Here is a 16,286-nt window from a genome sequence, read left to right as displayed (position 1 = left end):
GCAAGGGAAACACCCGATGTGCACGCGTTGCTATTGAAGGCAATGGAACGCGTGCACGTTTTTAGGGCAAAAGCTGCATCGATGTCTAAAGGTCTTTTTCCAAGCAGCGCATGCGCGACCTAAAAATAAAACCGAAGTGCCGAAGGGATACGGAAGACAGATTCCCTTAAAGGTGCAATGTAAGCGCTTCTGTCTGTTTTCTGCAACCTGTCCACATTGCTCTGGTTGCCTTTTCTAATTTGCTTCCGAAAAAGGTTTGTTAAAGATTTTCCTGGTCACAGTCTTTATTTCACCGTCCTTTTCAAACTAAATTTGAATTATTTAAAAAAAGAAAATAAACAGTTTGATAAATCTAGACTTTTAAATTAACTGTTTACTGAATTTTTTTATTGGGATTTTCTACGGAAAAGGAGGGGGGAAGGAGTTTGTGCCTGTATTTCTTATTTTTTAGAGTACTCCAGGATTTAGCACATGGAGGGGCAATAAAATGGTTATGACTCTTAAAAGGTATTCCACACAGAATAGGACTTTAGCTCTACAATATTTCATAGCCTGTCCTATAGTATTTGTGTACATTTAAGAAATAAAGCCCCAACAGTAATTTTTTTATTGAATAGGTTATGAAGCAGGCAAATTACTGTCGTGGCGTTTCGGTGCTAGGCTTCATGCTAGCTAGAGAGAACTCCAACACAAAGGCTAGGTGTCTAATTGTGTCCTAAAGACAAATGTGGGACGGGGAACACATCACATGAAAGCGGAGTTAAAGATACTTGCAGGTTAAAACAAGAAGATCCCATTACTTTGATACAATACTAAAATTGCAGTCGTGTGATGGACAAAATTAAGCAATATGTTTCCACAGAGAGGAATTTCGAAGAATAGAGGGTCCCTGGAAAATTACCGGGAGAGGGAGGCAGGGAAAAACAGAACAAGAACAAAACCCCTCCACGGTATCCACTAAATATTAAGACAATACGTTCGACAATTACATCAACATTGTCCCAACACAAATATTATTTAGAAAATCATATTCAAATTTATAATTTTTTAATCACAAAATTCATCCAAAGAAGATAATCATTATATACATTGCATTTTCAAAGGAAGATCATCATCATTATATACATTGCATTTCATTCTATACAACACTATTCACAAACGCCCCACACACACACTAGCATAAAAAAATCAATTCTATGTCAGGACCGGAGGCTTCGGATTATGCCTTGGTCCTTAGCTCTTTATTATTTTTACAGCAGCAAGAAAGACTAAATGAACATAATTTCCCATGAACATTAGGGAAAGAACAACAAAAACGAGTCAGTCCTTTGTTAGTTTCGGCACTCCTGACAACTTCCATCATGCTCTGCAGCCTGTTCCCCTTCCTCTTGCTTTGCTGCTCAGCAGCAAGTTAAGTGGTGTTTTCTTTACTCTATGTTCATTTGGTGTGGGGCAGTGTTGATGGTTTTTTCCTGTAGCGCTGCCTGTATTTACATTTCAGAGCCCTTGTTGCGATCGCGGGACGCTTTTACGAGATCCTCACGCGATCTTGCCTGTTTTTGGTGCGGTGGTGTCCTCTTGCCGCTAGGGGGCGCGCGCTGTCGGTCTGCGCTGGTGCGTGTGAAGGGCGCTTTGTGAGGGCGTTTTTTTGCGCCTTTTTCAGAGCGTTTAAGCGCGCGTTGGCGCAGCCTGCCCGTGGGGTCCCCCAACCACCTGGCTTACACCCTGAGGGGTCGTAAACATCCCTGTAATTTTGAACGCCTGGTTGGGTCTGTATTTCACCTTAAACATCCTGCGGGGTCGTAATTGGCACCTGTGAGGTGCTCCGGACGCTTCTGGCCTGGTGGTGCCCAGTGATTTAGTGGGCTGCAAGCGTCCCTGGGTTTGGCCCATAAATTGTGCGCCTGGCGCCGCCATATCTGTCTGGGCTACTTCCCAGCACCAAATTTGTACCAGAGAGGGTTCAGTTGTAGTGGTGCTGTCACGCTAGTCTGCGGAGCCTAATTTAACTCGCTATGCAGCGCGGGCAGGACCAGTACGCGGAGGAGGATCCTCTGAGTTACGCCACCTGGGATGAGGACTTCTACCAGGCGGTTGATGACTGTTTATAAGGCTGTGGACCAGGCTATGGTCCCTCTGGAACAACGCCTTACGGCCAAACTGGACGAGGCGTATGCCAAATTGGCGTCCCTTATACCCGCGCTGGCCCAAGACCCGGGGTCCACGCCTCCCCCCCCCTCCACCAAAGAAGCCTTGTTCTGACGGAGTTGATCCTGAGGCCCTTGCAAGGATTAGGAGCGCCTTTATGGCGCACAAGGGTTCCCTCCCGTCCACTGCGGTCCCGGCGGAGGTCCCACCGCTGACCCCTGGAACGGTGTCCCCGGTCCCGCAGGATGACGACGATTCTCCGGACACGGACGAGGAGGCATGTTCTTCCTGCTCGTGGCTTCCATCCCAGGTTTCCTCTTCGGCAGGTCCCTCGGATATGCTGGACCCGGACGATATTGTCCATCCCATGTCCTCCGAGTGGGTGCCTGGAGCTAAAGTGGCCCAGTACGTGGCTCACCGACTGCGCAAGCCGGTAGACAAGGATGCCCGTAGCCGGCTTCGTGCAGAGTGTCCCCAGCCTTCCTTGGAGGGCAAGGTGGCCATGACCCCCGATATTGACCCGAAGATGGCCACTTTCCTGGCTAAGTTTGTGAAGGACCCTCGGAAGGGTATTGATAGGTCCTGGCGTACGTACCAAGACAAGCTGTTGGATGCTGTGGGACCCCTTACCAAGATCTTCGATATGGCTGAAGAAGCTAAAGTTTCGGGGGCCCCTATCTCTCCAGAGGTGCTTTCCAATTGGGCTCAGCGTGCCATTGTGTTTCTCTGTAATGCTAACTGTGCTCTCTATACCGAGAGGAGGAGGTCCTTGCTCATTAAGATCGACCCGCAACTGGGGGACCTCGCTTCTTCTGAAGCCGGAGCGGTGGCGCAGGGTGGTCTGTTTGGTGACCCGTTCATAAAAGAATTAGGGAAATTCGTGGCCACCTTTACTTCCTTAGATAGGGCCCAATCAAACATTAAAAAGGTGTTTGCCCCTCGGGTTTTTGACAAGACCGGACGTGGCCGGGGCCGCTCGTTCGGGTAGCTCCGACAGGGGGCAAGGCTCCAGCCGCGGTCAGCCGCAGGGCACCAACCGCTACAACAACTTCTACCCCACACAAGGACAGCGTTTTGGGGGACGTGGAGATCAGAGAGACCAGCATCGAGGTGCTGGAAGAGGTGAGTGTACTGCCATTAGCGAGCTTGCAAGTAGGGGGGCGCTTGGCGCGATTTCATCATGCATGTGCTTCCCTCACGAGCCACGCCTGGGTGCTGCAGACGGTCCAGGGCTTCCAGCTGGAGTTCCATGGTCGTCCCCGTCCGCTCCAGCGTCCGCGACATTGTGTTTTCGCAGCGCGACGCCGACTTAGTGCGCGACGAGGTTTCCACCCTCCTTTCAAAAGGGGCGATTTGTTGCACTGCCGAGCATCCCGACGGTTTCCTCAGCAACCTCTTTTTAGTCGACAAGGTCGACGGAGGCAGTCGGCCAGTCATCAATTTGAAACAGTTCAACGAATGGCTGGTGTACCGACATTTCAAAATGGAGGGCATCCACCTCCTAAGGGATATCTTGCGGCCATCCGACTGGCTGGTCAGGCTAGATTTAAAAGACGCCTATCTGACAGTAACGGTTTTTCCTCCTTATCGTCGTTTCCTCCAGTTCAGGTGGGACGGTCAGGTGTACGAAGTTACCACGCTTCCTTTTGGGCTCTCCTCGGCTCCGTGGTGTTTCACAAAGGTGCTTCGCCCGGCGGTAGAGGCGTTGCGAGCCCAGGGCATGCGTATGATTGTCTACCTGGACGATATGCTGTTCATGGACCAGTGTCCAAGGAGTCTGTCCTCCCAGCTTCAGGCGGCGGTAGATCTCCTTCAAGGACTGGGATTGGTTATCAACGAGAAAAAATCTCTTTTGGTTCCCGTTCAGTCAATAACCTTCTTGAATTTCACAATAGACTCGGTGGCTGCAACCCTCAGCCTCCCGGCCAGGAAGATAGCGAAGATTCGCCACGAGTTGCGCCAGACTTTGGCGAAGCGTCAAACGTCCCTAGGTCAGTTGGCCAGGCTGGTGGGTCTTCTTTCATCCTCCATCCAGGCCATCTTTCCGGGGCCTTTGCATTATCGTGCCATGCAACGGTTGAAGGCCTCCCACCTCAGGAAGGGCTTGACTTACTCTCAGCTGATTCCTTTGTCGGACAAGGTGCGGGGCGAAAAGCAGTGGTGGCTGACGCACATGGAAGCCTGGAATGGCCGCGCGATTGTCGGCTCAGCGCCGGACATTGTCATAGAGTCGGACGAGAGTCGTGCCGGCTGGGGGGCCCGGTGCGGAGAGTTCTCCACGGGTGGCGCCTGGTCCACTCTAGAACAGTCGTTTCACATCAACTGTTTGGAGTTACTGGCCGGTTCCTTTGCGGTCCAGTGCTGGACGAAGGACCGAGTACAGTCCTGTGTCCTCCTGCGGATGGACAACGTGTCGGCGGTCCGGTACATAAATCATCTGGGGGGTACCAGATCCAAGATGCTAGCAGATCTCGCGCGGGACATCTGGCACTTTTGCCTGGACCATCAGGTGTCGGTTACGGCGGAGTATCTGCCGGGCCGTCAGATTGAGGTGGCCGATTGGCACTACCATCTCCTCGACGCCAGTGTGTGGAAGCTGGACCCTCTATTGTTCTCCTTACTGACAGAAAGGTGGGGTCCCTTCACGATAGATCTGTTTGCGTCCCGCCTGGACCATCAGCTTCCAAGGTTTTTCAGGTGGCGTCCGGATCCGCTTGCGGTAGCGACGGACGCGTTCCTACAGGATTGGTCGAGCGAGCAGGGGTACGTGTTTCCTCCGTTCGATGATCATGCGGGTGTCTGCTCTGCTGCGCCGCCAGTTGACGGAGGTGGTGATAGTCACGCCATGGTGGAGATCACAAATTTGGTTTCCGGTTCTTCTGGAACTTTCCTGGGATTCTCCAATCCTACTCCCCCCATCATCCGCAAATTCTGCTCAATCCGGACGGGGTTCCCCACTGGTTAGTCCAAGAGGGGTCTCTCCGCTTGATGGCATGGAGGATCTCCGGTGTCCCTGGGTGCTCCCGGGACTTTCGGGAAAATCTGAGGACTTGCTCGTCAGAGCTTGGGCAACGAACACGACCAAGAGATATCGGTCGGCCTGGCAGCGATGGCTCCGTTGGTGAGTGCGACGGAGTGTGGATCCCGTGGGGTCTGATTTAGTTCATGTCCTAAATTTTCTGGCAGGTCTGGCAGAAGATGGCCTGTCTTATCGGTCTATCAATGCTGTTCGGTCTGCGATTTCTGCAGGTCATGCACCGGTCCAGGGTTCTCCAGTGGGCGAACACCCCCTGGTGTGTAGGCTCCTAAGGGGAATTCGGCTCTCGCGGCCCCCGGAACCACGTTGCTCGGCCCTTTGGGATGTGAACAGAGTTCTAAACCTGTTTTTGTCATGGCAACCGAATAGGTTTTTGTCTAGGAAGGAGTTATCAGCTAAGTTGGCCATGTTGTTGTGCCTGGTTTCGTGTAGGCGAGTCTCGGATGTACGAGCATTGGATATCTCGGCCAGAGTCTTTTCTCCTGAGGGAGTGTGTTTCACGCTCAGTAGGGGGACTAAAACTAACACGAGAGTTCTCGTACCCGGCCTTTCCAGACTCTCCGAAGCTGTGTGTTGTGCAGTGCCTCCGTGCTTATGAAGATGCCACTGAGGATACCCGCCCTCCGGGCGAAAGACAACTTCGGATTGCTCTACGCAAGCCGTACAAGGCTGTTTCTTCCCAGACTATCGCCCGTTGGGTGCGTTGGGTTATGCAGGAGGTGGGGATTGATACTAAGCGGTTTGGTGCTCATTCATCGAGAGGTGCTATGGCCTCTAAGGCATTCACCCTTGGGGCACGTTAAGAGGATCTGATGCGGGCGGCTGATTGGTCGTTAGATTCCACTTTTAAACGGTTTTATTTCAAACCAGTGCTGGAGGTGGCTAGTTTGGTTGGCAGCAAGCTTTGAACTGACATAATCCGAAGCCTCCATTCCTGACATAGAATGAAAATTTTCCTAGCCGTAGGTGCTATTAAGTTTCAATTCTATTAAGGACTCGGAGGCGAGGATTATCCCTCCCAATGACTTCCAAGAAGTGGACCCTTCCCCGTACTGACTGTAAGTAATCCTTTTTCATGCATTGATTATCCTTGGGTTCAACTGTGGTTGCTTGCACTGTTGCCTAATGTAGGAGAGTAGGGTCTGCAATCCTATGATCACCCCAGATTTTTGCTTTTTGCTTCACTGGTTTACGACTTCCCTGGCTGTGGGCCTGCTAATCAGACCCACAGCCTAGCTGTTCTCTCACTAAATCGACACGTGTACCTTAGGTGCATATACCAATTGGTACTGGGCCACCTTATCAGTCCCTGTACTCAGGGCATAGGTGTACCCAGGGCCTACCAGGGGCTGCAGCATGTTTTGTGCCACCCCTGGCTGGCCATCTAAATCTGACACAACTGGCTGCACGACAGCTGGGGCAAGGTGGTGTAATCACCCTTTGCTTTAGATATAGTATACCTATATCTAACCCTAAAATGGACACATATATTCCTATCAGTCAGTCCTACGGCAGGCCTTGACAATCCTGAAGGCAGAGTGCTTGGAATTATGTGAGATGGTGCTCTGGCATGAGCTGAGCCCGTCTGCAGCTTGCGGAACCAAGTCCTAATAGCTGTTCCATGATAACGCGTACCATATACTCTTAAGTGCATTATAATCCTCGCGGTTATTTGCCAACTTTGGTATCGCTTTATCAAAACATGTCGAGTAAGGTGTCATACGAATTGGAATACTAACCCCTCGCCAATTCTGGCGACGGGGTTAGCATTCCACCCTTCTAGAGGGACACGACATGTATGTAACTGTGAACCCCGGTTAAAGTTAACTCGAGCCTCAGCATCACAAAATGGATGCTGCCACCACAGACACAAGTCTGACCTCCTGCTGCTGGGAGTCCTTCCAGCGAGGAGAGCTTGGACAAAGGGTTTCCTGTCAGGGGCGGTGCTAGCACCATCCCAGACAGGGTTTTGTGTATCCCAGGTAGGCAGGGCTTTAGAGGAAGGTGACTGCAAGTGGCACCCCGGTGCTCACTGTGCATATGCCGGCTTGAACCAGTTCCAGGGGCACACCATCCCCTGAGCTGGGGAAAGTCCGGACAGGGGAGAGGGGTGTAACCACCCCCCTTCCTGGTCCCACCCATGGGCAGGACCTAGTCGCGTGCCAGCCCCTTTCTTTAGAATAAAGGTAGGAGCGGGGACCCTTCCAATTTAGATCATCTTTGAATCCTGAAACTACTTTCTACGAAAGGAACTCTCAACTTCTTCTCAAGATTTCTCCCTTGTGACTAAGGAGTAGTCACCCTGCAGCAGCAGGCACCAACTAAGTATCTTGCGGTTTGCTGAAACGTCCTTCCTCAGGAACCAGACCGACCAGCACGACGAGACCCGGACTCCCTGCCCTCTCTGACCTCAACCTGCCTCTACAGCACAGCTGAGAACCGTGGGTGCGACGAGACCAGAGGACCCGGCGACCATCAGAACCAGCACGACACTGAACCAGCACGACCACCGAGGGACCCTCGAGTGGGTGCACTGGGTTAAGAGAAGCCCCAACCCCAAGCAGCACGAGCACCTAAGTCCAGCCCCCCAGCATCCAACAGATCTGCGTGGGGCCCTTTTGCTCCTGGGTTGCTGCTACGTTGTCCGGTCACTTGCCCGTTGGCTAGTGACCCTCCAGACGACGTCCTACGTTTGTTTCACCGCTGGTCTAGCTCCTCTAGACTAGCCCCAGTCTCCTCCTGAAGGGGACCCTCCTGGTCCACTCCAGACGCCATTTTGTGTCGCCACGTGGGCTTGCCGTAGCCAAGGCTTGTTGCCTCCTTCACCGGATCCAGCATCGCCAGCAGCAGACATCCGACAGCTCGCAGACCTCCAGCCTGGTCGACATCAGCGCCCTGGTCCTTGCAGCAGCAGAATCCAGTGTCACCTCTTCACCTGGCTGAGTGACCTTGTCCGGTGCCATCCTGGTGCCCACCTAATCACTGGCTAGTGATTCAGAACTCGGTCCCCTCTGCTTACAGGTACCCTTCACTGATCCAGTCCTTGGATCAGCCCGGAACATCTTCACTGGTCGCATGCCAGCAACTTCCACTTCAGGCTCCTGGTTCGTCAAGGAGGATTCCCGACGACACTTGAACCCTATGCAGCCGCAGCCCCTGGGCTAGGTAAACAGAGTACCACGGTGCTCCAGCGTAGATCCACTCTCTAAGTGTCTAGATCCACTCTTTTTTGACCTACCTAGTCGGGTTCGCCCGAGAACACTAACTTTGCATTTACTAGTATCTATAGACTTTGTCCCGCATTACGCGTGAGAGTTTCCACTCTGCACACGACGTCCCTAGGCCTCCTGCTTCTAATCGAAGGGTTCAGCATTGTAGGCCCAGCGGTTCTAAAGCCTCTGAGAGTAGTACTTACCTGCTAGTAATTTTGCATTCCACTTTTGTAGTATATGGTTTTTCGTGCCCCTCGGGCATTTGTGTAAATTGTGCGACTTTCAGTATTTCTTTAAGAGTTTTGTATTGTGCTTAGCGCCCTGTCCTCATAAAGAGTCCAGGGTTGTTGTGTTATAAATAAATATCCTTTTATTTTCATAACAACTTGTGTGGTGTCCTTTCACCTGGTGTTCGAGGGGTATATGTGATGGTATAACAGCTGGCTTAACACGCCCTCTAGAGTTTAGCCTAAAGACTGCTCTTGTCCATGCTACTAGGATAGATGGTCTATAAGGTTGACTTACCAATCATCAATAAGGGTCGTTTGGACTGAGACATAGTGATCACTAAAATAGTGAGCACTGCATATCAGGCCAACTTCTCACACCTAATTGCTTGGTTTAGTGCTGGTTAAGGTTCAGTTCTGACATGGTGGTTTGTTGCAGGAAATGAGGCTGGCAAGACGGATGCTTATGCTTAATGGTGCTGAACTGGATGCTTCGCGCGAAAAAAGAGGAAGGGGAACAGGCTGCAGAGCATGATGGGAGTTGTCAGGAGTGCAGAGACTAACAAAGGACTGACTCGTTTTTGTTGTTCTTTCCCTAATGTTCATGGGAAATGATGTTTATTTGGTCTTTCTTGCTGCTGTAAAAATAATAAAGAGCGAAGGAAGAAGGCATAATCCTCGCCTTCGAGTCCTTAATAGAATTGAAACTTACTAGCACCTACGGCTAGGAAAATTTTCATTATTCATTCAAACAATTTCATACCAAACAACCAACAAGTTCAATCAAACCTCTCAGGCAAAACTCAACTACCATACACAACAATAAACAGAACATACACAAATTTATATACATAGCAGAAACAACAACAAAAGGACAGCGCTGACTCGCGTTTCGGAAAAGGCCATGTGTCCACAGTTCCTTCGTCAGGGCGCAAATGATACCACTCTTGATCAGTATGGATTCTTGATACAGCAATTCCTTTTTTCTCCTTTGAATATAGTTTAGTGGTCCATCAATCAACAAATGTATGTATGCAGGGGCTTAATTTTGAGGTAACTTCCAAAGTCGTACTATCATCTTCGATCCCGAAGAATATTGCTTGAAGGGTAATCATATATAGCTAGCAGTAAGGTACCTCTGCTGTGTTGTGTTGTGTTCCACCATCTCCTAAAGCGCCGGGACGCCTCTTGGCTGCGGCATCTGCGCGCTATATAAAATAAAATAACATAACATAACATAACATGCAGCAGGCGTGCCGATGTACGAAAATACAGGGGCCCCCAGTTAATAGATTTCAAGACGGGCTGTAAATAAAGTATGGCTAAACGCCTCGAGGTAGATTTCCAGCGAATACCAAAGTCGGAGTCCTCTCAGACTATTATAGTAACAAAGCTTTATTCCTGCTTATTTCGTGGACACCGTGCCTCGCTAGAGAAATGGTCTCTACTTTCCCCGGACGGGCTGATATTGTGAGGGTGGTTTAAAACCGATGCCTCCCTCCCTTCCCCGCCGTTTCTACTCTGTTACTATAATCGTCTGAGAGGACTCCCACTTTGGTATTCTCTGGAAATCTACCTCGAGGCGTTTAAACATACTTTATTTACAGCCCGTCTTGAAATCTATTAACTGGGTGCCCATGTATTTTCAGACATCGGCACGCCTGCTGCATATGCCTTACTGCTAGCTATATAGGATTACTCTTCAAGCAATATTCTTCGGGATCAAAGATTGCCTTACACCTTTATATGTGAGAACAGCGCAGTTTAAGATGATAGTACGACTTTGGAAGTTACCTCAAAATTAAGCCCCTGCATACATACATTTGCTGATTGATGGACCACTATACTATATTCAAAGGAGAAAAAAAGGAATTGCTGTATTAAGAATCCATGCTGATCAAGAGTGGCATCAATTGCACACTGACGAAGGAACTGTGGACAGATGGTCCTTTTCCGAAACGCGCGTCGGCGCGGTCCTTTTGTTGTTTCTTTTGTTTCTGCTATGTATATAAATTTATGTATGTTCTCGGTTTATTGTTGTGTATGGTAGTTGAGTTTTGCCTGAGAGGTTTGATTGAACTTGTTGGTTGTTTGGTATGAAATTGAATGAATAATTGATTTTTTTATGCTAGTGTGTGTTTGGGGCGTTTGTGAATAGTGTTGTATAGAATGAAATGCAATGTATATAATGATGAGCTTCCTTTGAAAATGCAATGTATATAATGATCTTCTTTTGATGAATTTTGTGATAAAAAAAGTAAATTTGAATATAATTTTCTAAATAATATTTCTGTGTTGGGATAACGTTGATGTAATTGTCGTACGTATTGCCTTAATATTTAGTGGATACCGTGGAGGGGTTTTGTTCTCGTTCTCTCCACAGAGAGGAATAGCAACTATTTATGATGGAATGTAGCCTTATGGGAACCTGGGCGATTACAACCATTTAATAAACTAGGCTACTTTTCTATTGACAGCAAAAAAGGGGTTGTGGTTATTTTACTCCTAAGATTCACTGATGATTAATAAAAAAAAAAAAATGACCTCAGTAGTTGGATTTAAACATGAATTAAAACAGGAACTGCTTACTGATATTCTTTGAGGCAATTGGAATATATGTGCAATAATTTAAATTTAGTATGAACAGTACTGTGTAGATCATCAGCATTTCAAACTGTTTATTTACCTCATACAGGCCCACAAGTTAGAGGTGCAGCACAATAGTTAGGTCTACAGCTGCAATCCTGATGCACTGGAATTTAGTGTATGACTACTGTGGGTAGGCACCATTACCTTTGATTTACTGCCCTGCAAGGACTTCCGCCGGCTTCTTGATCGGTCATTCACAGCATCATCGCAGCTTTGACTTCTCTCCGTCTGGTTTTCATCCCTTCAAAGATATGTAAAATGAAAAAACATTATGTGTGTGAAAATAGTTAATTTTCCAAAAACTACCCTTGACCTCGTATCACACACTGTCCCAGATTGCACCATCATCCCTACAACAGAATTACAACAAAGCACCCATACCTATTGTAAAGGTAAGGCTATATGAAACCGGGTTGCCTCCTTGTTCCGCTGCGGTTTGCCCGGCCATAGATCCGCTAGGAATTTGGGTATACCGACAATGCAGGTCTGAGGGTTAAAGAGTAGATCCACTACCCACTTTGTTGTGATGTATGCAGATGATAGGCTCTCTTACTTCAGACAGAAATAGAGCTCGGTGTGGGTCCAACAGGAGCATTTTGGGACTGGATCAGACTTAAGGATTTGGCATAAGAGCTATGTCCTGAGCTGGGAATACAGTGGGACCTGGAATGCTTCAGATACTTGAAGTAAATAAAAAAGTGGCGGGAAGGAGGAACAAGTGACTTACCTTCAGTAATGCCTTTTTCTGATAGAGACTATCTAGCCGCATCTTCCTTAACATAGAATTATCTCCAGGCGTCAGAGAGGATTTGGAAATATTTTCGTGAACAGTCCCTCTGCATACCGGTAGGTAGCATCCCTCGGCTCAGTGTGGCATCGTCGCCTGTGCCGGAAGGTACACGCGTGCGGTGCCTATATAGGTACCACCCCTGCATAATGACGTCAGTTTCTTTACGCAACTTTCCATGCCAGGAGAAGGGAGCCAGGAACACTGACAACTGGCGTGGAAAACTAGGGCCCTGAAAGATAAATAGCCCTGGCCCTAGAAATCAATTTGCGTAGCAAAAACGATGGGTGGGTCACTAAGGAATCTGGCTACATAGTCTCTCTACCAGATGAGGTGAAAATTGGACCATTCTGCTGCCGGGCATTTATCAAAGACCGGAACTCCTCGTACCAATGCAGTGGTCGCAGCCTACGCTCTGGTGGAATGAGCACGAAAACCCTCAGAGGTTCGCTTCTTGGCCAATGGGTAGCAGGAACTAAAGCAGAGCACGCTCCATTAGGATATGGTCCGCTTCAGCACAGCCTTTCCCTTCTTCGCTCTGACATACCCCACAAAGAGTTGGTCCTCCACATGGAACTCTTGTGCGGTCAAGATAGAACGACAACGCTCTTTTTGGGTCCAAAAGGGGAAGTTGCTCATCTCCCTTGGAGGAATGTGGCAGAGCGTAAAAATTAGGCAGGGTGTTGGACTGGACTACATGAAATGGAGTGACTACTTTTGGAAGAAAGAGGACTCTAGACCGTAGAACCAGCTTGTCCGGGTAGATGTTCAGGTATGGAGGTTTGGATGACAAAACCTCAAGATTACTGACTCTCCAGGCAGATGTTATCGTCACCAGGAAGGCCACCTTGATGGTAAGGAACATGAGATGACAGTTGTGCAACAGTTCAAAAGGAGCGCACATCAGAAACGTTAGGACTAAATTAAGGTCTCACGAGGCATGATGTAGGGTGAAGGAGGAAACTAGTTGCACGCCTTTCAAAAACCTATGTCCAATATGGGATTTGAAGAGGGATGGCTGGTCAAACAACTGCAGAAAGGCCGAGATGGCTGAAAGATAGTCCTTTTAGGTTCCCAGGGCAGAGCCTTTGCTGTGCAAGGAAAAGTATAAAGAGAAGGACCTGAGAGAGGGTAGTAGAAATAGGGTCAACCCATTTCTCTGCACACCATGCCATAAACTTGCCCCAAAATCAGGTGTATACTGTTTTGGTGAAGGGATGCCTGGCTTCCAAAGATAACATTGCCGACATTGAGCAGAAGGTTGAAAGCTGTCAACTATCACCGCTCAATCTCCACACATGAAGGCGAAGCGTTGACAGTTTCCGGTGGAGAACCCTCTCCTGCTGCTGCGACAGAAGGTCCTTCCAAAGGGGCAGTCTGATCGGACGACCGATGGCAATCCTGAACAGCTCAGATACCAAACTCTAAGAGCCCAGTCCGGAGCCAAAAGGATGACTTCGGTCTTGTTGTTTCTGATCTTGAGACCTCTGGGCAGGAGTAGTTTGGGCAGAAAAGCGTACAGGAGGCCTGAGCTCTACTCAAGACAGAAAGCATCACAAGCGAGAGCCGCTATGAAAACCACAGGGCTAAGATCTGCTGACATTTCGCTTTCTTTGAGGTAGGGAACAGATCTAACCAAGGCTACCCCACTTCTGAAACAGACCTTGCACCACCTCAGGATGGACACTGCACTCGTGATCCACAGGTAACTTGGGGTCAGTTTGTTCACCCTGGCGTACAGAGAGCCCCGCCAGGTGCTGTACCACCAGAGATATGCCCTGACGTTCCAGTCATGACCAGAGACACAAGGCCTCTTGACAAAGGGTCCATGACCCCTCTGCACCCTGTTTGTTGCAGAAACACATGGCGGTTGTGTTGTCCGTGAACACTTGTACTAGCCGTACCTTGAAGAAATGCGTTTGATGCCAGCAGGATCGCTGGAGCTTCAGAAGGTTGATGTGGAGTTCAGATTACACCAGAGACCTGAGGCCTCTGATCTCCACCTCTCACAGGTGGCCGTCCCATCTCAGGAGTGACTCATCCGTCACTACTTTGAGATACGGTTGGGGAAGGGTGAGGGGCCGGCCCGGACTCAATCGTGGTTCATTAATCACCCCTGCAGACCACTTGCAGTTCCCTCCGAGATCTGGACCACGTTGGAAAGATTACTCTGATGCTGCGCCCACTAGATCAGCGGGTCCCACTGCAGAGCCCGCATATGCCAGCAGGCATGAGTCACAAGCAGGATGCAGGAGACCTTGAGTTCCAGCAGCCTCAGAGACAGTCTCACCGAAATCTAGGATAGAGGCTGGAACATCGGAATCAGTCTGAATATCCTGGATTCGCCGTTCTGGAGGATAGGCCAAAAACCTCAAAAGAGACAGACAAAATGTCAAAAAAGGTTAGTCAAAAAAAGACTGGGAATCTCCACTGAGTGGCGAGGAAAGAAAATAACTGACGTCAGTGCGCTGGGGTGGCACCTATAAATGCCTCACACACGTCACTTCTGGTACAAAATATGCCACGAGGAGCCGATCAACGCTACCTACCCACGTGCAGGGGTACTGCTCATGAAAAAAATGTATGGATTCAGTCTGATGCCTGGAGATGATTCTGAGGTAATGTATCTGCAGCTAGAAGTCTATCAGACGCATGAATTCATCGGAGCCACTGGTAATTACTCGGACCACAATCCCGGTCCCTCATTATTTTGCCAACCTTGTAACTTCAGCCATGTGCATATCAGCTTTGGTTCTGCACTAACAGACCAGTCAAGCCTGAACTGCCAAGCTAGGTTCTGTCTAAACAGGAACACAAGCAACCTGAGATTAGTCTCGAACTAGTTTGGTCGCTTCAGTCTGTTGCACCTTGGGTTCCTGCAGCAGTGAGTACAAGACTCATGTCTTGGCACACCAGTTATGCATATGGTCGGAACATCCAGTGTAATGGTAGATTATTGGGCTAGGGTAGGATCCAAATTGCACCCCGTAACGGATACGTTGCCAAAACTAACACTCCGGCAAAAAGGCACAGCTCCCAAACCTAAAATGGGGAAGCTGATATACAAGTTTACGATCCTGGGTTTCGTGTTAGTGAAACGCCACATTGTTCTGAATAGACTGAAGCCCAGGGGCCAAACTATTCAGGCCTTGGAGAAAGACCCGACTGAAGGCATTAGCAGAGGAAAGCCGCATCAGCGCCTCTAAGCATGAGAAGGTAGCGGAAAACGTGGTGGAGAGGTCAACTATGATGAAACGGTTGAGAGACCCCCATGGTTGCAAGATTCACTTAATGTATCAGTAGCAAACAGCGGAGTGATTAATGGGGGAGATGTCCTGATCCAACAGACTAAGGTGTTATGAGTGGGAGTCGCCTTCTTAGTCAAAGTATATAGTGGGTGCAAACAGTAACATAACATAAAACATAACATAAAACATAAAACAACACACAACACACAACAAAACACACAACACACAACAAAACACACAACACACAACAAAACACACACACCACACACCACAAAACACACACACCACACACCACAAAACACACACACCACACACCACAAAACACACACACCACACCACACCACAACACAACATAACCTGATCCCTTCCCTGAAGGCACTAAGAAAACCATGGGCAGTGGGAGTCAACAGCATATACCCTTATTGCACTAAGACATAAGGCATGCATTTGGGAAGCATTTCAGCTTAGCTCATGCAAGACTGATGGGGATTGTTTTCTTTACGGTAGTGGCATCTCCAAGTTTCATGTTCAGTCCAGGGCACTAGCTTACTGACAATGAGCTATGTGCAATGCTTCAGGCTGCACAATCAATCACCCAGTAAGGACTGTTGCACGTTTTCCATCCTCAGAGAGGAAGCTAGGCGAAGTGGTCTTTCCTAGTTCATAGTGGAGACTGGTGCCTACATGAACCCGACGAACAAGTTACTTCACTTCGGTAACAATGCATCTGTGAGAGACATTAGTAGTTATAGATTCCTTACCTTCGAATTACCCCCAGGCATCAGACTGGATCTGGAGAAACTTTTTCATAGCAGTACCCCTGCGCGTCGGTAGACTCTGCGTTCGTCTTCTGCGACGTGGTCATCGGGATCATGTTGCGGTGTCTACTCAGACACCGCCCCTGGCGCGCTGTCAGTTCTGGCATGACTTTCCACGCCAGAAGCGCAGAGCCATGTAAGACACTGACCACGGGTGCAT

General features: G+C 48.9%; 1 protein-coding gene across 1 annotated transcript in view; it reads right to left on the bottom strand.

Annotated features, from left to right (window-relative positions):
• RNF169 (ring finger protein 169) overlaps positions 1–16,286 on the bottom strand; it is a 217,417-nt gene that overhangs the window by 35,972 nt on the left and 165,159 nt on the right. Inside the window, exon 4 of the mRNA XM_086933814.1 lies at positions 11,418–11,514. Within this exon, the coding sequence (XP_086789940.1) occupies positions 11,418–11,514 (97 nt within the window). The remainder of the gene's footprint in view (positions 1–11,417; positions 11,515–16,286) is intronic.

Source organism: Lissotriton vulgaris, chromosome 8 (assembly GCF_964263255.1).
Source record: "Lissotriton vulgaris chromosome 8, aLisVul1.2, whole genome shotgun sequence".
In the NCBI taxonomy this organism is placed as follows: Eukaryota; Metazoa; Chordata; class Amphibia; order Caudata; family Salamandridae; genus Lissotriton; species Lissotriton vulgaris.
This window is presented reverse-complemented; position numbering and strand designations above follow the sequence as displayed.